The sequence below is a fragment of the Hoplias malabaricus genome, chromosome 5 (genome assembly GCF_029633855.1).
Source record: "Hoplias malabaricus isolate fHopMal1 chromosome 5, fHopMal1.hap1, whole genome shotgun sequence".
NCBI classification, from domain to species: Eukaryota; Metazoa; Chordata; class Actinopteri; order Characiformes; family Erythrinidae; genus Hoplias; species Hoplias malabaricus.
The window spans coordinates 20,718,629-20,741,999 of record NC_089804.1 but is presented as its reverse complement, the minus strand read 5'-3'; the positions used below and the strand labels follow the sequence as shown (position 1 = coordinate 20,741,999).

Here is a 23,371-nt window from a genome sequence, read left to right as displayed (position 1 = left end):
TTGTCTCTGAGCTGAAGGCTGTTTCTGACAGCAGCCACTTCCAAGGTCATTAACCAGCCAAGCTGAGTGTAGGCTGCAGTCCGGAGCGTGATGACAGTGTTGCCTCACCTTCCTTCAGCTGCAGGAGCTCCGAGTCTTTGTCTATTCCTTCTGATAGTCACTCAGTACTTCGTAAAGCGCAGGACTGAGACGTTTCTGTTAATTCTGTCGACACTTGAAGCTGGACCTAAGTGACTCCTGACCAAACACGTACAAGCACCACTATTTATGACAATCACCAACAAAGTTTCCAGTCACCAGTGAAATAAACCAAATCCTGACTCTTAGAGCCACAGTAGGTGGTATTTTTACCTTAAAATTAGATTACAGCACTGCAGAAACTACACTAGGTAACTTTTGGAGGAGGTTTTCCACCTAAAGACTCCATGCTCCTGACCATTGAAGAGCAGCCTGAAAGGGCACTAAAAAGTATGCAGAGCAAAAGATGGATTACAGTTTTTAATTGTAGAACTGCAGAGTGCTCCTGTGTGGTCAGTGGAGGTAATGGGTGTAGATACAGATGTTGTTTTAATCTTTTGGCTGATATTTGTATATAATATCACACAGAGAACAGATGCACCACTGCAGACAGGACAGGGGAGGACCCGGTTTCTGGTTAGCTCTCCATCCACAGCTCCCTCCCTAGCGGAGATCTGTGTTCCTGAGGCTCCGTCCCAAACGGAGAGAGCACACCACACTCCTCACAGACAGTCACCCGGAGGAAACCCACGCAGACACAGGGAGAACACACCACACTCCTCACAGACAGTCACCTGGAGGAAACCCACGCAGACACAGAGAGAACACACCACACTCCTCACAGACAGTCACCCGGAGGAAACCCACGCAGACACAGAGAGAACACACCACACTCCTCACAGACAGTCACCCGGAGGAAAACCACGCAGACACAGAGAGAACACACCACACTCCTCACAGACAGTCACCCGGAGGAAACCCACGCAGACACAGGGAGAACACACCACACTCCTCACAGACAGTCACCCGGAGGAAACCCACGCAGACACAGAGAGAACACACCACACTCCTCACAGACAGTCACCCGGAGGAAACCCACGCAGACACAGGGAGAACACACCACACTCCTCACAGACAGTCACCCGGAGGAAACCCACGCAGACACAGAGAGAACACACCACACTCCTCACAGACAGTCACCCGGAGGAAACCCACGCAGACACAGAGAGAACACACCACACTTTTCACAGACAGTCACCCGGAGGAAACCCACGCAGACACAGGGAGAACACACCATACTCTTCACAGACAGTCACCCGATGTAGGAATTGAACCCACAACCTCCAGGTCCCTGGAGCTGAGACAGAGACACTACCTGCTGCTCCACCATGCCGCCCTGTATGTTTTTAATCTGTGATTTAATTTCAGAACCAAGACCTATGGTACGAAAAATCATGTCTCAGCACCCCGGCTTCGGGCCAGAGTTGGAAATGTCCGCACCAGTTACGGTAAGCACTGCTCTGAAAAGGCTGTCATGGTGAGTTTTTGGGTGAAGTTAGTGATATCACAATGAGCTCATCGCTGATGAACCAAAAATCAAATATCACTTTTCAGAGAAATACATACATCTCCATTGTTGTTTATTTAGTTTACTACATCATATAAACACAACAGCTATCTTTTTTTTTTTTGAGAGATTCACGCTTTTCTTTGAGATGGAAATGCTTCACGTTTCAAAGCAGATGTATCACTGCATGTGTCTTTTCATGGTGGTCTATTAGTGTGTGTTGTGCTGGTGTAGAGTGGATCAGACACAGCAGTGCTGCTGGAGTTTTTAAACCCTGTGTCCACTCTCTGTCCACTCTGTGAGACACTCCTCCCTCGTTGGTCCACCTTGTAGATGTAAAGTCAGAGACAGTAGCTCATCTGTCGCTGCACAGTGTGTGTCGCTCGTCCTCTAGTCCTTCATCAGTGACACAGGACGCTGTCGGCTGGATGTTTTTGGTCGGTGGACTGTTCTCAGTCCAGACACTGAGGGGTTTAAACTCCAGCAGCACTGCTGTGTCTGATCCACTCTACACCAGCACAACACACACTAACACACCCAGTGAAGAACAAGGTGAAAGTGGGCTACTAAAGTATTCAGAGCAACAGATTACAGTTTGTGAAACTATGAGGTGGTCAAAATGATAGGTGATCGGTATAAATAGGTATATCATCATGTTTAAATATATATATATATATATATACATATATATATATATATATATATATATATATATATATATATATCGTTGTCATGGTAACAGGACTTATTCTCATGTCGTGGTGCAGTAGTTTTCTGGGTTTGTTTTTTGCTCTGTGTGTGTGTGTGTGTGTGTGTGTGTGTGTGTGTGTGTATAGTTTCTTCCTCTAACTCCTGAACTGAACTCTGAGTGTTTTAGTGTGTTATCCCCGGTGCCATGCTTTTATAAACATGTGTCACAGCCGCACTCGATTCGCTCCGAGCCCTCGACAACCGAGTGGCCGTCACTGTGTAATTACCAGCTTCCGTTTCGGGCCGTTTTTGTCTCGGGCTCCTCTGTAATTGTTGGTAAATTGTAATTATTATTCCTCACGTCGGCTGAAAGAGGTTATCACCGCGTAATTACGCACTGACTCCTCGGGCCTTTTGTCTCAGGGAGTTCTCCACTGTTCTCCACTGAACTCCGCTGCTCTCTGATGGAGACGCAGGCTGCTGGAGGCATTAGTGATGGGTGGAGGCCTGGAACAAAAGTGGCCTGGGTGATTTAGTTGATTGTACGCGTGGGCAACTACAGGCTTTGCGACATGGTGACTGTGGTAAGGTTATCATTACATTCCCCATTACCCTGCCACCCTCCCAAAAAAAAACCACACACACACACATTTTTTTTTCATGCATTGTGGGCTATTGCATACACTTCCATTCATTCATTGTCTTTTAAAGTAGCGGAAACTTATTCATAAATACTACCAGCCTACTTCTGAACCCAGTCCTAACCTTAACATGTCCTCACCTGGTCTCCACGAAGAAGACAAATGACCTGCCCTTTTGGTCCCAACAGCATTATGTATTCCTGATACACACACACACACATGCACACGCACACACGTGTACACACACGTACACATACACACACACACACGCACACACACACGTATGTACACACACACGTGTACACATACACGCACACACACACATATGTACACACACACATACACGTATGTACACACACACACACAGTGGGAAGCAAATGTTTGGGTGTCATGAATAAATGACATATTTTACAGAAGGCGGCAAACACCTTTATTTATAACGTAATTTAATGTAAACAGCTTTTATTCCCCATTCTTTTTTGTGCGTTTCTATTGGTCTGTTCTTTAAGGAAGACTCACCCGGTCCAAAGGACACCACCTGTGTTCAGTAGATGTAGGACAATAATGGAAATAATAAACACGTTATTAATTTAAGGTTTATTTTTGTAAATAGTGAAACTATTAGTAAAAATAAATAAATAAAAAAAATAACTCGCTTTCGTTTGATGTTTCCTTCACGGACCCCATGTTAAAGTTCACTCCCCTCTCCAAGCCCCGTGAACTTCAACAAAGCATCAACAAAAGACCGTCACATGACCAGGGGCAGCCAGACTTCTGCACACGTCCGCCACGCCCAGCGCAGACCCGTGCGTGCCGCCTGCAGGAATTTGTTTGTGTTTGAGCAGCTGTTGTAGTGTAAGCTTATTCATAGCAGGCTTTCATCTCGGGGGTTTGTAAAGTCTTTGTTTCTTCAGGGCGGTGATGGCGGAAGGCCAGCTGGGTGGTGCCGTCCGACCGGGCCTCGGTGGAAGGACAGAGGGATGAAAGGGTGGCTGCTTTGTCAGTGTGGTGTTGTAGATGTGTACGTTCCTTACACCCAGCTATTCCTAGAAAGATAAAGTCAGTCTGTGCTATTCCTGTCCACAGAGAGGAAAGACTGAGGAGGCTAAGAATGAACGCTAAGAGTTTGGAGAATGTTTGAGTCGCTTAATAAAATAGGAGAAGGTGTCAGTTAACAACCCAGACTTTGACATCTGTTATTTCATCACTTGTGTAAAGTGTTTCTGTGGTTAAAGTAACACTAGGTTGTTTTATTTTACCGTAAAATCACAGCTTCAAAATAATTGTGACACTCCACTGAGCTGTAGTAGCGGAAATAGAGGCTCTGTCACTGCTGCTCTGGGCTCAGCACTGCAGAAACTGCACTGTGTAATTTTTGGAGGAGGGTAGGAACACCTGGGAAGTGTTTTGCACATTCACCCGGTCACTCACACACTCAAACCTGTGGAAAATTTCACACACACACACACCTGTGGGCACACCTTTCAGACACTCATTCAGTCACTCACACAGTCACCCAGTCACACACACACACACCTGTGGGCACACCTTTCAGACACTCATTCAGTCACTCACACAGTCACCCAGTCACACACACACACACACCTGTGAGCACACCTTTCAGACACTCATTCAGACACTCACCCAGTCACTCACGCTCTCACACACATGGTTAGATTTGTCAGAAATCAGAAATGAATGACAACAACAACCAGGATCGAGTTAATACAGTATTGTTTTATTTTTTTTTTCTATGGCATTGATGAATGGAGCGAAATCAAGAGTCATCATGTGCGCCGGGTTCGGCACGAGGTGAAAATCCAGGTGCAAATCAAAACGAGACAGTTCTGCAGAAGGTTGTCAAGCAGTTGAACATTTCTCCCTCGATTCTCATTTGGCCATAGTGGAATTGATCATGTTCAAGTGCAATATCGCATGGCATATAGTAACGCTGTGGCATTTTTATACAGTATACGTATGTGGTGGTTACGTGGTAAGGTCTGGAATGAGAAAATGGATAGAATACAACAAATATAGAGTATATATCATGTGTTTTCATCAAGTTCAGAGCATAGTGGCCCTTTTTGCCCGTGGTTCCGCCTCATTGTTCTCAGTAGCCCTTACTCGGCACTGCTGCTGCTTCTTTTTTTTTTTTTTTCTTTCTTTCTTTTTTTTTAAGGGCTCTCAATGACAGCGCGGCACAGGACACTTCATCAAACCATCGAGAGATGTTTTTTTTTTTTGCATAGACGCCAAGTTGAATTCATGCAATGAGTATGTGAGACGTTAGTGAAAAGAAAAGGACTAACGTAAGAAAACAAAAGCGAAACAAGCACAAACACAGGGTCGGAGTTAAACACGTCAAAAAAAAAAAAAAAAAAACAACAAACAAACAATGTATGAATCGGTGAGTCGTCGTGGTAACATTCAATTCATAACATCTGGTTTTACAAAAATAAGTGAATTATATTCATATTATTTATAAAAAAGAAGGGAACAGAAAACAGAACTGAAAGGTCTACGTCATGGACTCTGGTGGTTGGGAACAGTCACGGCTACCGTCGCTACAGTTGACGCACGTTCACGTCTGCAGTGTACTGAGTGTATAACAACAGATTTAGTCCAGTATTGCTTCGCTGTTTGTTTCTGCTAGTGTGTGTGTGTGTGTATTTTCGTTGTGTGTGCGCCGAGTCAACATGCAGCTTTTGTTTTTTCAAAACGTCACTCACCATGCATAGTAGCCTTTGTATGCCACCAGTAGAGGGAGCTATTCTCCTTGAAAACAGTTCTTTATGTTTAGTCTTGATTAGCTGTGTTCAACATTTCAAAAATCCAAACTTTTAGAAAAGTCAGTGTTTGATTAGTTTATAAACAGTGCATCCCTACGAATCCTGTATTCCCAATGCCCTATAAACGCACAGATGTGTATCTAAGGTTTTACAACACTTTCTAATGCATTGCTTCCGAGTTCATGAAATCAGACTCTTGTTTAATGCATCCTCTGATACCATGTATTCCATCATATAACCTCTTATAATGCAAGCTGTGTCACCAACCCACCACTCTTTTCAAACACAATGGTTGCACACAATTTAACGCACCAGAGGAGAATGTAAACTGCCCAGATCTATCACATCAACTGACAGACCCCTGTGCTAACCCTGGCACAGTGAGCAGAGGAGAGATGGAGGACACTGGATATCATCCTGCCCACTCAGACAACAAGAGGCCTTTGAAACTGTGACCCCCAGGTGGTAAAGGCCAGTGCTGATGCATTCATATAGTGTTAGAAACACAGGATTCATAACAAGAGCTACCGCACCTTTTCTCCGTTAAACAATAATCAGGACGTCTGAGTGTTGTCAGCGCATTTCGTACCGTGACCAAAACCACTGTGTCATTATGAAAAACAAACGAATAAACAAAGAAAAGAAAAGCAAAGAAATTTGCTCGTAATAAATAAAATAAATAACTTATGCGACAAAAACCCACATAAAAACATAAAACAGAAGCGAGGTTTAAATCTGTTGTCTTCTTTAAAAATGTCTTTCATTTTTTTTATACATCATTTCAAGATTTTTAAAAAAATGAGAAAGTTGTATACAGAAGCATACACAAGACATTGTTGTATAAAAGCTGATACATAAATGTTTCGCATCAGTCACCAGTGTCTCACTTTAGAAACTCTCCCGCGGGAATATTAGAATATCGTAATCGTTTAATAAATAAGAGCAGACGATAGATGAGTATAACAAGGGGTTGGGGGTGGGAGGGGTGTATGTAGGGTTAGGTAGAGGCTATGGCTTTTGAGGCTACTGCAGCCAGGTAAAACAGAAACAGGACTATCTAGACAGATTATAGTGTCTTACAGTGTCTTCAGACGAGCTACGAAACAAAAGGAGGTTGAAAACAGGAAACAAAGAAAGAAAACGTGGTGGATTTCACAAAGATTTCTCAGGTCAGTGAGGTAGCTTAATCCCAATAATGAAGACTGCGCATTACACAAGGCTCCTTTGCCCTTGTCCTACCGGACAGGCTTCACTTTGGGCTTAAGTTACCCAGCTAACTTAGTGAAATACCCCAGTGTCTTGTGACTACATGGCTACAATGGGCAGGAGGGTGCGCCCGCTGAAGGAATTCCTCACCAGTTCTCATCCCGGGAACCAGAAGTACGTGGTCTTTCTCAGGTTTCGTCAGTAGGGGGCGAATTTCTGGCGCTCTGGCTTCTTGATGCCGTTGGCGGAGGAGATTTTAGCCGTGTACGAGGCCAGGGAGCCGTGGGCTGGGGCAGCTGCAGCGGCGGCGGCGGCGGCGGCTGCTGTGGCGGCAGGGGCGGAGAGTGCCAGGAAGGGGACGGATTTCATTCCCAGGAGGCTGGAGAGGGGGAGGGCATAGGGGGCGCCCAGGATGGGAGCGTGGGGCAGACCGCCCATCGCTGCCAGGGCTGCGGCGGAGGACGAGGCAGGGGAGGCGGGCTGGGTGAAGCTCATGTTCAGGTCTACAGGGGTCGACATGGAGGAGGACTGGGCGGTGGATTTGGCGGTCTCTAAACTGTACAAGGAAGGGAAGGAAGGAAGGGAGGAGGAGGAATAGGGAAGAGGAAGGAGAGGTGTCGGGAAGGAGGGTGGAGGGAAGGGGACACGGATGGAGAAGGGTTAGAAGGTTAAATAAAAGACATGTTAAAGAAAGAAATCGAGAGAGAGAGAGAGAGAAAGAGAGAGAGAGAGAGAAAAAATGAAAACAACAACAACCAAAACAAACAAACAAAAGAAAAAGGAAACAGAACAAAAAGAACAAATCATAAGAGAGGTGTGTTTTGCTGGAGGTTGCAACAGATTATTTGAGGGGGGACCTTGGCACTCATGGGGGAGGTGCTGTTTAATTTGGGGTGATGGCTCGGGTAGGGGCTTGGGGAAAAGAAACAAAAATGGTTTTAAATTCATTAGGATATTTATCCTGAACCTGCAAAAACTCGGTGGCACAGAGAGAAGGAACAGATGCATTTGGCAATGCGGAGTCCATTGCAAATGCAGGTGAACATATGCACTACCACACTGATGCTGCTGGGCACACACTGACCTTGTGACTCTGAGGTCAGTGGACATTATGAAACATTGTGGGTGTGTTCAATATGCAGAAGGTTCTGATGCAATGCTCTGCAAGGCCCCGCTGAAGGATGTGCTCTTTGATAGCGACGCCAATTGGGCGCGACGTTGGTGGACTGCAGCTCAGAGACATGAGGAAATACATTGAGATGAAAGAGCCCGATGGAATCGATTCAAAACTGCAGCCAAACTGTGTTTATACTTTATATGTCCAAAAGTTTGTGGACATTCGTTATATTTGGTTAACTCAGCTACTTTAAAGCCCAGTTTACGCCACACCTGACACGCACCTCCTCAGAAAGGTAAGAACGCAACAACCGTGACTGGTCCAATTTTGTACGAACGTAGACCGAGTCAAGGACTTCTTTTCACCAAACTACAGAGAAAATTCATGGTGTGAGACGTCAGGAGTGTCAGGAGCGGGGGACCAGAGACGGAAAAAGGTGCCAGCTTTGTATTTCTTTCCTGGCATCGCATACAAACTACACTCTGTCCCAAATAGCACCCTACTCCCTACATAGTGTACTTCACAGATTATAAAGCTAATGCTACTGCACCCAGAGAGGGAGTGCTGAAGCTTAAAGCCCACTGAACATGGTTTTATTTTCTGCCATTTAATACACTGAGTGCAGAAACCATCATTGTGTGACCTACACTGTGCACTACATATGGTGGAGGAAGATATTTGAGGTTCAGCCCTAGTGTTTTCGTGGTGTAATTACAAAGCAATGCAGAAATTTTGAAGAAGACTGGAGGCTCCTGACTACATCCTTCATCTCCTTGCTAATGTCCTTCAGTGTCATGATGACCAATGCCAAGTGTCCTAAAGGGTAATGTAGCGCGTCAGACTGGTGTAATTCACCACCATCCTGTGAGTTGGAGTGGCATTTGTGATACATAACAAGCCACAAACATCAGAATCTGTCTTTACTGATGACCGAATGCAATCAAATCCTTACAGCAATGTTCAATCTGAGTATACTGCTATCACTACAGGCACTGAGGACAATGCCCTTCTTTTCAGAACAAACATTGGATGCGTGAGAGTCCACAAACTTTTGGCCATATCCTGTGCATTCGGAACCACGGCGCCCATTGGTTCTCTTGGAATGAAGCTGGAGATTACAGCCCGTTTTGAGCAGAATAATACGGCGCTTATTAGAAAGGCACCGGCACGCAGCACCCGTCTGCTTGTTGAACACACCTGGGACATGGAGACATTTTTATTCATGACTCTCTCTGTGAAGCTGCTGATTCAGAATGGAGCCCAATAAACACAACCCCGACATCTGACAGTCTTCAGGAATAACAGCGGCTCCAACAGTGGATGTGAATTCATGGAAATATACAGAATTAAGGCTAAATACATGGGCTATTTTTAGATGGGTTCTAATGCATTCACCTGTTATTACTCATAGACGACACAGCTGCAGACGCACAGCATTAAGCACCAACTTACAGCAGTAATTCAATAACAGGCATACGCCCATCAGCCATAACATTAGAACACTCACTGTCCATTTTTACCAGCGATTCAGACCAGACAAAAACATTGTGTGTCGCTCTCAGCGCTGCAGTGACACTGACGTGGTGGTGGTGGTGTTATGATGGATAGCTGAGACTCCTCCCTGGACCAACGAGGGAGGAGTGTCTCACAGAGTGGACAGAGAGTAGACACAGGGTTTAAAAACTCCAGCAGCACTGCTGTGTCTGATCCACTCTACACCAGCACAACACACACTAACACACCACCACCACGTCAGTGTCACTGCAGCGCTGAGAATGATCCACCACCACATCACACCTGCTCTGTGGGGGTCCTGAGCGCTGAGGAACAGGGGGAAAGTGGAGCAACAGGTGGACTTCAGTCTGTGATGGTAGACCTACAGAGTGCTCCTGTGTAATCAGTGGAACTGAGAGAATGGACAGTGAGTGTGACTCAGTGCGCCTGTATTTTCCAGAAAGAGGAATCTCACTCCCAGCGAGATCTCACTAAACAGGCACCATTTGGGTAAATGTTGTTCAAAGGACACGTAACTGGACGATGCTGAAGAGATAAGCGTTCAATAATCTGCAGACGTTCAGGAAAAACAGCTAAGATTTGACAACTGTCGGCTGCACTTCATGTAAAATGCCACAATATAAAATGACAGATGCTCATTTCTGCGGGTAGCACCTTCCTTCAAATGATTTGCATTCAGCCGATGTTTAGATTCAAACGATATCTCAATAATTCCAATAAATAATCATTTCTCGGGGAAAATAAACTGCAGCGTTTAACTGAACAAATCGGCCTGGTACTGCATCTCTGTATGAATTTAACTCTACACCAAAGCAGGATTAATAATCTCTGGATTAATAAAGCCACAGCACCTGAGAGCAAGTGGGTTGCTTGGTATTTTAAGGCAGTGTGTTTACAGCTATAGAAACGTAAGTATTTCTACGTTCCCAGTGATGCCTTGGTTCTTTATCATATACAATTCTAATATAATGATAAATACAAAATAAATGCTATTCATCTCCATAGGATTTTGCGCTCTGTTTGATTCATCTTCCATTGCATTGCATTTGCAGTATTACAGTAATAGCATTAGCATTTCCCTGTGATGCAAATCCAGATGGAGTACTACATAAATGTTTATGTGTAAGTAATGTGATATACGCGCAGGTATCGCTTTAGAAAACCATACCAGCCTCGGCAGACCTGGCTCTCGGTATCCAGAGTGGTGCACACTTACTCCATCACTAGGTCAGGCATTTATTTGTGTCTGATTTGCACCGTTATAGTGCTGTAACTCAAAGGCACATGTAAGCAGAGGATGGGCTCTGGCACGGAATGGACCGAGTTTCATTAGATCATCACATTAAATCTGTTCTCTCATTGACAGCAGAACACTACGCCGAGACTCTCAGAAGCTGCTGGGGACGTACGCCTTTCGTGTTTGACACAACATTTGATCAAATTGTGACTGCTGAGATCTCGAGGGGGAGCGTTAGAGCCTGACTACGAGGCAGCCCAAACACTCTGCTTTAGCTCTAACAAGCTGCTGGCTTGAATAACAGCCAATTAATTCCTAGCTGGGGCTTATTTGTGCCCACCCCCCCCCCCCTCCCCTTCACACTTTGTAGTTGCACAATGCATCTGACTTGGCTGTGGACCCTGCTCTATTTTGCATCCAGAGTTATCGATCGGCGAAGGCCTGGAGGAGCAGATGGCCTGAGGTGGTGATCTAGAAACAGCTCTGCAAAACCGGATCCTTATCTAAGGCATTGTGGGTAAGATGAGACATTGATCCTGGATTAGCATGTGGAGGACAGGCAACAGCAAACGCCTCAGCTCCACGAGAGTGGCCAGGTCAGGGATGCTTACCAGGATGTGATGAGGTACTGGGCCAGGTTGATGCTGATGGGAGACCCGGTGATAGTGACGTGGCGGTCACTGGTGCTGTCCAGCTGACTGCCGATCTTGATCTGAGCCCCGGATACCTGGCGGATCTCGTTGATCTTTGTACCTTGTCTGCCGATGATGGACCCGATCAGCTGCAAACAAAGGAACCAAAGAAAAGACTGAACGAACGAGTTCAAATGAACCGCACATAGCACAGTGTGAAGCTTCGAGTCTGTTTTTGCTGCTTGCTTTGTTCTGGCAGCATGTACTTAACAGACACACACCACATCACCACAAAAGGAAGGAGGACTCCCTAAGCCTCCTGCTCTGTTTAATTCTATCTGAGTCCTGTATGAAGTGGACATTGATCTCCACGAGACCTAGCCATGTATAAGCCACTTTGGCTAATATACCAGCTAGTGGGAATGATGTCCAGATCACTATTTGGCATCTATGCCTTGTGCTTTATGTCTCGGTTCATTTCTCCTCAACACAGGGATTGATGTGTGCTGTGTTTTCTAGGTCACTCTAGACCCTCACACACATTCTCAGCAGGAAATCTAAAGGAAAAAATATAATGGAACGGTGTTCCAAAATGACCGGTATAAGGGACCTGCTCAGTGTATTGGAGATGTTCCCCTCCAACAAACATAAGGCCAGTTGGGAACATGGTTCCTGACTGTGATTGACAGTGATGAGTTCATCCTGATGAAGCTGATTGTGTGGCTCTTCGTGACATTAAACTGTGATTAACTATAAACATGTGATTATTCACAATTAATTTTATTAAATCGACACCGCTAGTTTTTGTTCATGCATAACCTCTAGGACCTTTAGAGGTTTATGTTTTTGGCGTGTTGTAAAGGGAAAGCTTCAGTACATCCTTTAATCCAGGCTCCCATTGTGTGAAACAGACCACCTGTCAAACACACGCCCTAATCTCTCCAATCCGTGGTCCATTGCTGTTCCTTTAAAATGTGTAAAACTAGATGACCACGCTGCATCTCCATCTGTGCCGCTAAGTGGCTATTGATTTTCAGACTCGAGTTTCCAGGAGCGCAGAAACGAACGATCAAACTTGTGAGTCTAAGCGCATATTAAGGGCGCGTTCGCAGCAATTATGTAATTTATAATTTCTCCATTTAGCTCAGTGCTACAGTCACATCTGCTGCACTGTGTTAAAGCGCCTGATTCAGTGCGCGGAGCTGCATCTATTCATTATCGGGGCCTGAAAGGGAAAGGCGACAGTGGTGGGGCCATTGTCTCTGTGATGAGCGCTTGTTAAAAGCAGTGTTTGCTCTGTGGATCCAGGCGGTGGGTGTGAGCCCTCAACAGGTGGTGAACTCTGACTCATCCACAGAGAGCTGCAGCAAGTGGCGCATTACTCAGTGCATACACCGCGGAGAATATTTTCAATATTCGGGGCCAGGACCCTCCCCCCTCGCACTTTATCCCCAGGCATCACCTTGATCTGAGGCATGAGAGGTCTGTCAGGGCAAGGCTGTCTTTACTGTGCTGTTGGCCTGTAATATTTGCTTTGATTTGAAGGAACTGCTGTTGCGTCACGGCATTTAATTCTTTTGTTTTAATGCAGTTACTCAAAGTAAACACAGCTTTCGACCCAGTGTTAGAACACGGAAGAGAATGGCGGTGTAATAATAAGCCCATTCTAATCTATAACACACATATTGTAATAATTAAACAAGTATCTGTTGCAGCTGATTTATTAGATTTATTTAAAACCAATATAAAAAATAAAATATTACTAAACAAACTAAAAAAGAGGTACATTTAAAGGAACAGTAGGTAAGGTTTGGGTAAGATTTTGTTTATTTTTACAGCACTGTACTGCAATAAATAGGGAGATAATAGGGGTGTGGTTTCTGACCCTCCTCTAAAGAGTTAGATAGTGCAGTTTCTGCGGTGCTGAAGGCTCTGTTTTCCTCATTACAGCTCAGTGAAGAATCTCAGTAATTTAAAGCTGTAATTTTACGATAACAATATTACACAGTGTTCCTTTAATAAATAGAACTTTCCAAAATACCTTCTAATACAGTCATTAACCCACGTTAAAATTAACATGATAATAATACCAGCTCAGACCCGGCCTGTGGTGCATGGCTAAGACCAAACGAGCCATGGCCGAATTCATAGAAGGCCTGTGGTTTTAGAGATTCAGCTTCCACATGTGGCCAAGAGCAGAGTTGGTTACTGGGTGATGGAGGGGGTCGTGTGACCAGGCCTTGATCCTTAGGGCCTGGTGTCAGGGCTGGACAATGATAAAGCCCTGGTGCAGCAGCGTTGGCAGTTTGGCATTCGTCTGACAGACGGCTCCCACTTTTTGTGCTTCCCCTCCCTTGCATTGAGAGCATTCAAGTGTGTGTGTGTGTGTGTGTGTGTTTCACCCACAGAGCATTCCTTTCCACACAAGTCATATGGCTGCAGCAGCTCCTGATTTGTCACACTGTTCTCCCTGGTGCCTGAGGCTATTAATGGCTCAGCTGATTATGTCGGTGTCTAAGTGCCGGGCGGAAGATGGCCAGGTCCCGCTGCCACCCAGGCGTAGCCCCTCCACATCGTCCACTTACTGTCCTAACACTCACCTGCCTTTATGAAGCGCTGAAGCTCTAAATTATCCATCCATCCTTAACACAATGATACACAGCAGCCATTTTCATATTTCATCACCGTCCAAAGAAAAGTAACTTTACAGGGGAAGGGAAAAAAAAAACCCTTCATAACATTCAATGGAAGTCATTTTGGAGCGTTTCTATTGGTCCATTCGTCATGTGATTTACACACAGCTGCTGTGTTCAGATGATGTAGTAAATAAACATCCACAAACACGGAGATACGTGTTTTCCTTTGGACAGCGGTGAAAACCGAACTGGATTTAACTGAATTACCGACTTACAGCACCAGCAATGTAAGGGTTACAAGACGATACACACGGCCGAACACGTGGCTGCGTAACTTCCTTGACGTCACTGTTTCAAAGCTGTTCATTTTCCCCCGAAGAAACAAATATGTTCCAAGATAAATCCCCCCCAGTCCTGAAGTAGCAGAGGGTCCATGTTCGGTTGAATCCCCGCTGCATTTTGTAATTCAAAAAAAGGCAGGGAGCTGAAGGAAATCATGGCTTGGTGAAGATGAGGCCACTCTCCACTCCTGGCTGCCTCTCTCTCTCTCTCTCTCTCGGAGCCACCTCACTGGGTAGCCATCAGACTTATAGACCTGACAACTTGTCTCTGCCTCTGTGTTCTCTAGCACCGGGTCTGATCCCAATCTAATTGCAACATGTTCCCGAAGACTTAGAGGGGTGGGCTGCCGTGGAGAAGCAGCTCCTCTAGAGAGAGAGACCTGATTGCGAGTGATAAACAACTTAGTCTGCCAGCCGTTTGATGTCTGTTTGATGTCGCCTAGCTGTGGAATCACTGTGCTGCAAGGGCATTTCAATAATAAATGCCACGTTAGTTCCCTGCTTATAGTCTTTTTCTGTGGCCGTGTGAATGTGGATGTGTTGCAGCTCGCCCTGGTTTTGTAGAGAGATATAGATTTCCTTTGATGCCGTCCACATATTTGCAGATGTTTATTAATGTAGCGTTATTTCATAACAAATGCATTAGGTAGATTTAATTTCACATGACTTCCACTGCCAAGATATCCATATATTCATGAATTGTTGGTATGATCGTGCCTTGAAGTCATGAATATTAAAGAGTGATGAGTCAAGCAGAGCCTCGGAGGACCCTGAAGGGATTCCAGTTCATACTTAGCAAAGATTTGTATTGTTTCTTTTCTTTATAAAAATCATCCATAGCTGATTTAGATGTATGGAAAGTGCCAAAGCCGGGCAATCCTCCCATACTTGGAGTATTAACGGGCATATCCACTTTTCTGATTCATGTATTTATGATGTCTGAAAGAGGTATGGCTTATATTTTAACCCTCTATAAGCGTCCTGTTATTATGAGGGGTGTAAATGAGTTTTAAAGTGTATTTGTGAAACGTCTAATTGTAATTCACAGTTCAAACACTCTCCCACTCTTTGGTCATTTTATGGTGACTGTTGTGTCGTATTAAAAAGACAAATGTCATTATATTCAACAAGAAACAACCTAAAAATGAAGCAGTGTGAAAACAGCGAGTGAAGAGTTTATTGGGCGCTGCATTCGTTCTGAGCTCCATCAGGAAAAAGCTGCAGAAGACTGTGATGGATTTGTTCTGTTCTTGGGGATAAAAGTGTATTCAAAAGTATGTGTGAGTGAGGGCTTAGTACGGTTTAAAAGTGGTGATAAAAAAATGTCTGTGAGGAGTGTGATGTGTTCTCCCTGTGTCTGTGTGGGTTTCCTCCGGGTGACTGTCTGTGAAGAGTGTGGTGTGTTCTCTCTGTGGCTGTGTGGGTTTCCTCCGGGTGACTGTCTGTGAGGAGTGTGGTGTGTTCTCCCTGTGTCTGCGTGAGTTTCCTCCGGGTGCTCCGGTTTCCTCCCACGCTCCAAAAACACGTTGGTAGGTGGATTGGAGATTGTGCGTAGGTGTGAGTGTGTGAGTGAATGTGTGTGTGTGTCTGTTTTGCCCTGTGAAGGACTGGCGCCCCCTCCAGGGTGTGTTCCCGCCTTGCGCCCAATGATTCCAAGTAGGCTCTGGACCCACCGCGACCCTGAACTGGAAAAGCGTTTACAGATAATGAATGATGAATGAATGAATAAAATCAAAAACAACAACAACCTGGAGCTTATATTACAAGTCTAGTCCAAAAGCAGAGAGATGCACTTGTGTATTTGTCTCAACAACACTTCTACCCATGCATCACCACTAATAAAAGCCCAGCACTGCCTTGCTGTCCAAGCACACGCCCCCGAAAACAAAGTATAAGCATGTTTAATGCGTCGGCTTAATCCTGAGTCCACCACGGAGCGAGGCGGGAAGTGCTGAGTCCAAATGCATGACTGAATCCACAGAACCGCTGAAACTAGATTGTCTGGTTTAAAAGAAGGTAAAACGCTTGTTCAATTGTCTCATCGACTCCAAACAACTCTTCTACAAAACATAGCAACTAGTAAAAACCCAACACGCCCCAAGCATTCTCCTCGCTGTCCGAGCACTAGGCCTTTAAAAAAAAAAAAACAAGGCATGCAGTCCTCCGCTGTGGCTCATGGGCCCGGCGAGCACGGTCAGAGCCTTATGCTGGGCTCAACGCCAGTGGATTAATCCAGTGATCTCAGCGGGACAGAAGGGCAGGGGGGGAGCCCCAGTCTGGAGGCATGACAGGAACGCCGAGCAATCCTCCAGAGTGGCGGGCTGCCGCATTGTGAGCTGGGGGCCTGGATGAAAGGCTCCAGGGTTGCTTTATTTACTGCTCTGTTTTGACAGCAGAGGAGCAGGGAGTACGTCAGCCACCATGACAGGATTGAACAGAGCCTTCTGACACTCCTCCGAGGGGGAACCAGGCAGCGAGACGGGCACACAGAGACAGAGGGATGGATGGATGGACGGATGGATGGGTGTTTGTTTTGATGCTTTCACGAATCTAGGTTATGAACAAAGAAGTATGGAAAGCTGCAAGAAGAACGTGCTCTGAGGCCTATCAGGGCCTTACTGTGCTTTTATGAGTTCTCGGTTTTATTATGAATTGTTAAGCTCCGAAATCCTCCTCATCAACAAACCCACTGCTGTACGTCAAAGGACCCTCCAGTGTTAATGTATTTAACGTACAGCCACTAGGTTTAGTGCCTGTAGGACTTGTGTGTCTTTGGTTTGTTCCCCTCTGCAGCGTTCGCATCTAAACTACGCTGTTTAAACATGTCCTGAACTACATTTGTGCACAGGTGTTTGCTCCTGCTCCTGTTCAAATTACAGCTTTTGTTGATTTACATACACATCATCTACTAAGTGTACAGCTTTGTGGAAAAACAAGTGTAGTTAAATTGTTATTTTAAACCACCAATGTGCACTAAATCACTACTAATACATTTTTTTTATTATATGAAATTATATTTAATAACACCAAGAGGCACAGTGGCTTCATAGTGAACACGTTCACATCCCAGCGCTGGGATCTTGGGTTCAAGTCACTGTGGGTTTCCTCCGGGTGACTGTCTGTGAGGAGTGTGGTGTGTTCTCTCTGTGTCTGCGTGGGTTTCCTCCGGGTGTCTGTCTGTGAAGAGTGTGGTGTGTTCTCTCTGTGTCTGCGTGGGTTTCCTCCGGGTAACTGTCTGTGAGGAGTGTGGTGTGTTCTCCCTGTGTCTGCATGGGTTTCCTCTGGGTAACTGTCTGTGAGGAGTGTGGTGTGTTCTCCCTGTGTCTGCATGGGTTTCCTCTGGGTAACTGTCTGTGAGGAGTGTGGTGTGTTCTCCCTGTGTCTGCGTGGGTTTCCTCCGGGTAACTGTCTGTGAGGAGTGTGGTGTGTTCTCCCTGTGTCTGCGTGGGTTTCCTCCGGGTGTCTGTCTGTGAAGAGTGTGGTGTGTTCTCTCTGTGTCCGTGTGGGTTTCCTCCGGGTGACTGTCTGTGAAGAGTGTGGTGTGTTCTCTCTGTGTCTGCGTAGGTTTCCTCCGGGTGACTGTCTGTGAGGAGTGTGGTGTGTTCTCCCTGTATCTGCATGGGTTTCCTCTGGGTAACTGTCTATGAGGAGTGTGGTGTGTTCTCCCTGTGTCTGCGTGGGTTTCCTCCGGGTAACTGTCTGTGAGGAGTGTGGTGTGTTCTCCCTGTGTCTGCGTGGGTTTCCTCCGGGTGACTGCCTGTGAGGAGTGTGGTGTGTTCTCCCTATGTCTGCGTGGGTTTCCTCCGGGTGACTGTCTGTGAGGAGTGTGGTGTGTTCTCCCTGTATCTGCATGGGTTTCCTCTGGGTAACTGTCTATGAGGAGTGTGGTGTGTTCTCCCTGTGTCTGCGTGGGTTTCCTCCGGGTAACTGTCTGTGAGGAGTGTGGTGTGTTCTCCCTGTGTCTGCGTGGGTTTCCTCCGGGTGACTGCCTGTGAGGAGTGTGGTGTGTTCTCCCTGTGTCTGCGTGTGTTTCCTCCGGGTGACTGCCTGTGAGGAGTGTCGTGTGTTCTCCCTGTGTCTGCGTGGGTTTCCTCCAGGTGACTGTCTGTGAGGAGTGTGGTGTGTTCTCCCTGTGTCTGCGTGGGTTTCCTCCGGGTAACTGTCTGTGAGGAGTGTGGTGTGTTCTCCCTGTGTCTGCGTGGGTTTCCTCCGGGTGACTGCCTGTGAGGAGTGTGGTGTGTTCTCCCTGTGTCTGCGTGGGTTTCCTCCGGGTGACTACCTGTGAGGAGTGTGGTGTGTTCTCCCTGTGTCTGCGTGGGTTTCCTCCGGGTGTCTGTCTGTGAAGAGTGTGGTGTGTTCTCTCTGTGTCCGTGTGGGTTTCCTCCGGGTGACTGTCTGTGAAGAGTGTGGTGTGTTCTCCCTGTGTCTGCGTGGGTTTCCTCCGGGTGACTGTCTGTGAGGAGTGTGGTGTGTTCTCGCTGTGTCTGTGTGGGTTTCCTCCGGGTGACTGTCTGTGAGGAGTGTGGTGTGTTCTCCCTGTGTCTGCGTGGGTTTCCTCCGGGTGACTGTCTGTGAGGAGTGTGGTGTGTTCTCCCTGTGTCTGCGTGGGTTTCCTCCGGGTGACTGTCTGTGAGGAGTGTGGTGTGTTCTCCCTGTGTCTGTGTGGGTTTCCTCTGGGTGACTGTCTGTGAGGAGTGTGGTGTGTTCTCCCTGTGTCTGTGTGGGTTTCCTCCGGGTGACTGTCTGTGAGGAGTGTGGTGTGTTCTCTCTGTGTCTGCGTGGGTTTCCTCCGGGTGACTGTCTGTGAGGAGTGTGGTGTGTTCTCCCTGTGTCTGTGTGGGTTTCCTCCAGGGATCAAATTAAATCTGCGTGGGTGTTCCAGGGAGTCCAGTTTCCTCCCACAGTCCAAACACATGGAGGGTAGGTGAACTGTGATAACTGTCCTGTGTATGAGTGAATGTGTGTGAGCCCAGATATGGATTGGTGCTCTTTTCCGGGTGAAACCGATGCAGTCCTCCAGGTAGACGTCGTTCCTGGTTGAGAGTATGCTGTGCGTGCTTGGCTGCTGCTTGTCGCCAGTGTGTGTGTTTGTGTGTGTGTGTGTATTGAGCGTGGAATGGAATGCCGTTCTGAGCGGTGTTGATTGTAAAGCGTCCTTGGGTATCTAGAAAGGCACTATATAAGTGTAACGATAAATAAAAATAAATAAATTATTAAATAATTAATATATACTGAGTGTACTATTCATAAACTTCGAATGTATGAAGCATTATTATGTGTAATGCTATATTTTGTCATTTTATTAGTGACTATTTTGACACGGTCTGTTCATTTCTGTTTATTAAAAACTATTTTTATTTTATATTTTATATGTCATTTTCACATAATTTATTGTGTTTAAAGAAATAAACGTCAACTGTGTAAGAGGAGTGTTAAAAATAATAAGACCACTATGCTTTAGTGTATTTTAAGTGTAACTTAATATCATTTAAATGACATATTTGTAGTGATTTGGTACAAATGAGTGGCTCCAAAGTAACATACTTTAAGTAACATACACTTTTTGTTTCCCCCACAGGAGCAAAAGGGGGTGTAGCTTTAATTTGAAAAGTGCTGGGGTCAAGAACGCAGACAGAGGCACAGCCAAACACACTCGTGTATGAATTAGGCGTCTCGTTCCCATTCTGTCGTCCTGTTTCCCAACCACAGACGAGGACTTAGCTTAGCGAGGCTTAGCTAGTCTTAGCCTTAGTTAGGTTTGTGCTAGTCCAGGGTTAGGGTTCATTAGCTCTAGGCTAATACAGACTATTATACGTAGCTTTTCCACGGCAGTGAGCCACTCTGAAGCAGCTAATGGTCCACTGCTCAAACTGGCCACAACATTATAAAGAGGTGGAAAAGTCATGTATTTGGCGCAGGTAGCATTACAGTGAATAGCAGAGAGGAGCAATGGGCAGGTATTAACAAACATTCACAGCATACAGGAAATAATCAGACAACAGGGGGCGCTAACACATCCACTAGAGTAACTTCACATGGGAAGATAAATCCTTCCTTAAATTTCAAAGGAAGTCTGTGTAAGGTTTAATTCCAAGTAATTTTAGAGCATTTCTATTGGTTCCTTCCTCATGAAATGTTCACACAGTGTGAAGGACAGCTGCTGTGTTCAGATGATGGAGTAAATTCACAATTACAATATTCACAGAGTACATTTAAATGTTCCCAGTGTAAATTTCGCTCATGTGTTCAGCTGATATTTTAATGCACCATTTGCTGAGTTTGATATATTTCAAGAACGTTAAAAGACCTCAAATATCATCTAGAAATGTACTCTTCGGGGCTCCATTCATTCAAACACCTTCACCTCACCCTTTACATCACAAGAAAACGAAAGAGAGGTTTCTGTAGCCCTTTCAAAGTGAGGACCGCCTCATCGCTCGAGTGTGACTGAGTGAGTCGTAAAAATTCAGCCATAAAAGCCCTACTTTCAGCAGGAAGAAGGGTTTTACAATCGGGGACTTACGTCATTTGGAATGAGGAGCTCCTGGGACGCCGTCTGGGAATTGGAGTCCATTCCTTCGGAGAGAAAGAGAAAGGAGGGATGGAGTTAATGAAGCCCAGGAGATCTTCCATAAAAAAAAAAAAAATAAATAAATACTATGATTCCAAAATGGTTTCCCCCTCATGTTAATCGCTCGCTCCTCAGTCTAGACGGGGGGAGGTTTAAAATCCCCTACAGGAACTTGACGGATGCCAGTCCTTTGAGCTTGTGCCTGACTGTGGTGGAGGAGTTTGCCACTGAATGGAGCACAACATTTGAAGAAGGGTTTAAGATGGAGGCTGGTGAGGAATATTTCCCGCTATTTTTTCATCCCACTGTGTAGTGGGATGAAATCTCTGGAATCAGGACGGCGTACAAATGTTAGCACTCTTTGGTGTGAAGTGATTAAGCAAATAAAAACACCGTCTAAGTTCAACTGCTAAAAAATAAGGCATAGTATTTAATTCTAATGTATTTTCGGCAAATTAACGTAAAAATGAAATACAAGATTGTGTCTACAGTGTCTACAGTGTGTGAGGTTCGGGGAAAACACACTTGACAAGTGTCGTAAAATTTACAAAGGACATAAGAAAAGAAATATAATATAAAGGACATTCACAGTTTTTCTGTTATTGAATAATAAAATCCAAAATGTATAATACCGTGGAACCTCTACTAACGAACTTTCCAAGATACGAACCGGACATTTGAATATTTTTTGCCTCCACCAACGAACCACAACTCTAGAAACGAACCCGAGCTAACCCTGTGTTACTCCTCCAGCCAGTCGTCACGTCTTCAAGGTAGCGATGTGTAACCACTTACAACTTTATTATTTCTTTTTTATTTCTGTTTCCACTGTGTTTCTCTTTTATTTTTAGTAACGCTACATGTATTTTTTTTTACTAATTTGAGAGTGTTGTAAACATATATCAGTGCAAAAAGGGAGACTTTCGGGGTGGGGGCTGGAACACATTAATTGCTTTTCCATTATTTTAAATGGGGAAAATTGACTCGAGAAACAAACTTTTCCACTTACGAACCGGGTCACGGAACGGATCAAGTTCGTAGGTAGAGGTTCCACTGTACACGTGTTTTTCGGGGGAAGTCTGGTCCAATGCTTTAATGCTCAAAATATCTATGATATGGTATTGTTTGTTTGTTTTAAAGTGCCCCCTAAATCACTGTCTCATAAATGAGTGTTGGTTCAAAGTGGTTTTATTTTTTTTGTATTTATACGATGTTTTAAATGTGATGTCATTGTGTGGCATATGCTGCTGTAATTGTCATCACACCCTACTTCTTAAGACGCCATCCCTGTATCAGTCTCAGGCCCAGAGCCGGGACTGGAGTCCATCCTGAGTTGAGCATCACCAAGTTAGTTTTACACTCAATGAAGGGCTTCTCTGGAGTTCGTTATCTTTTGGCAGCACTGTCCAACACCGACCTTTCTTTTTTTCATCCCTGACTGTGCTATCTGCTCCAGCCACCTGGATGCTATCGTTTGGCATTTAACAATAGCTGCCGGACATGCTCTCGAAGCCCAAGGCATGAGCTGGAGCTCCAGTCTTGCCCGTCAGGAGCCCTTTTTAATAGACTGAAACATTGCCTAGACAGATGAGCTTTTTACCTCCAACATAATCGAATTCCCCAGCCATATCATGAGAGGGATATGCTCTTCCAGCTCCGGCAAGAGGAGGCTGCTATTGTGCTCATTTTTTCGGTGCACGGAAATGGCTCAGAGGCCCCCCGCCTTTCTCTTCTGCTCTAAGCCAAAGTGCTTATTTACCATAATGCTTAACAGTTGGTTGACTATAAAAGAGCTTTGCTTGGGGAAAAAAAAGCCTGTTTCTAAACAAACACAGGTTCGCTAGACGAGGAGAGAGATGTCTTGGAGTGGTGAGGGGGCGGGGGGTAATATCCCACGTCTGAGGGTCTTGGGAGGGCGAGAAGATCCCGTTCTTTGGCTCCGCTGGAAATTGGACTCGAAAAGCTCCTGGTGCTTACTGTGAAATCCCCACGAGGGCTGGCCCTATTTGGCCCGGGTCTAATCTACGCCCACCATATGCTCAACTGAGTCCAGGTGCATTAGCTAGACGCTGTCAGGAGGTCCATTTGATCTACATTCACGCGTCCAAGAGCTTCAGTCTAAGACGTCTTCTGATGGTCCTGGCAGCCGTGACATTGTTATGTGAGGGTCACGAAGAAGCTCCATTAGATTTCACACCATTAAAAAAAGCCACAGAGTGACTGTTCCAGTCAACGTCACAGAGAAGGGATTGTGACGCTTGCCTTTGACCACTGCCTGTACCAGTGTCCTGGCAAATAACGAATAAAAAAGCAGTTTAAAGATGAAGCTCACGCTTTAAAGCACACTCTGGCATCCAGACAAACTCTGAAGGAATTCTGAAAATTGGTTTAAAAAAAAGTTCCTTCAGAGT

At 45.4% G+C, this 23,371-nt stretch overlaps 1 protein-coding gene across 2 annotated transcripts in view; it reads right to left on the bottom strand.

Moving 5' to 3' along the window:
• Positions 1-4,640: 4,640 nt before the first annotated feature.
• pcbp4 (poly(rC) binding protein 4) overlaps positions 4,641-23,371 on the bottom strand; it is a 101,526-nt gene continuing 82,795 nt past the window's right edge. For both annotated transcript variants that reach the window (XM_066671765.1, XM_066671764.1), the window contains 3 exons: positions 20,913-20,965; positions 11,392-11,561; positions 4,641-7,467 (listed from right to left, as the gene is read on the bottom strand). In XM_066671765.1, the coding sequence (XP_066527862.1) occupies positions 7,110-7,467; positions 11,392-11,561; positions 20,913-20,965 (581 nt within the window). In that variant the 3' untranslated portion in view covers positions 4,641-7,109. The remainder of the gene's footprint in view (positions 7,468-11,391; positions 11,562-20,912; positions 20,966-23,371) is intronic.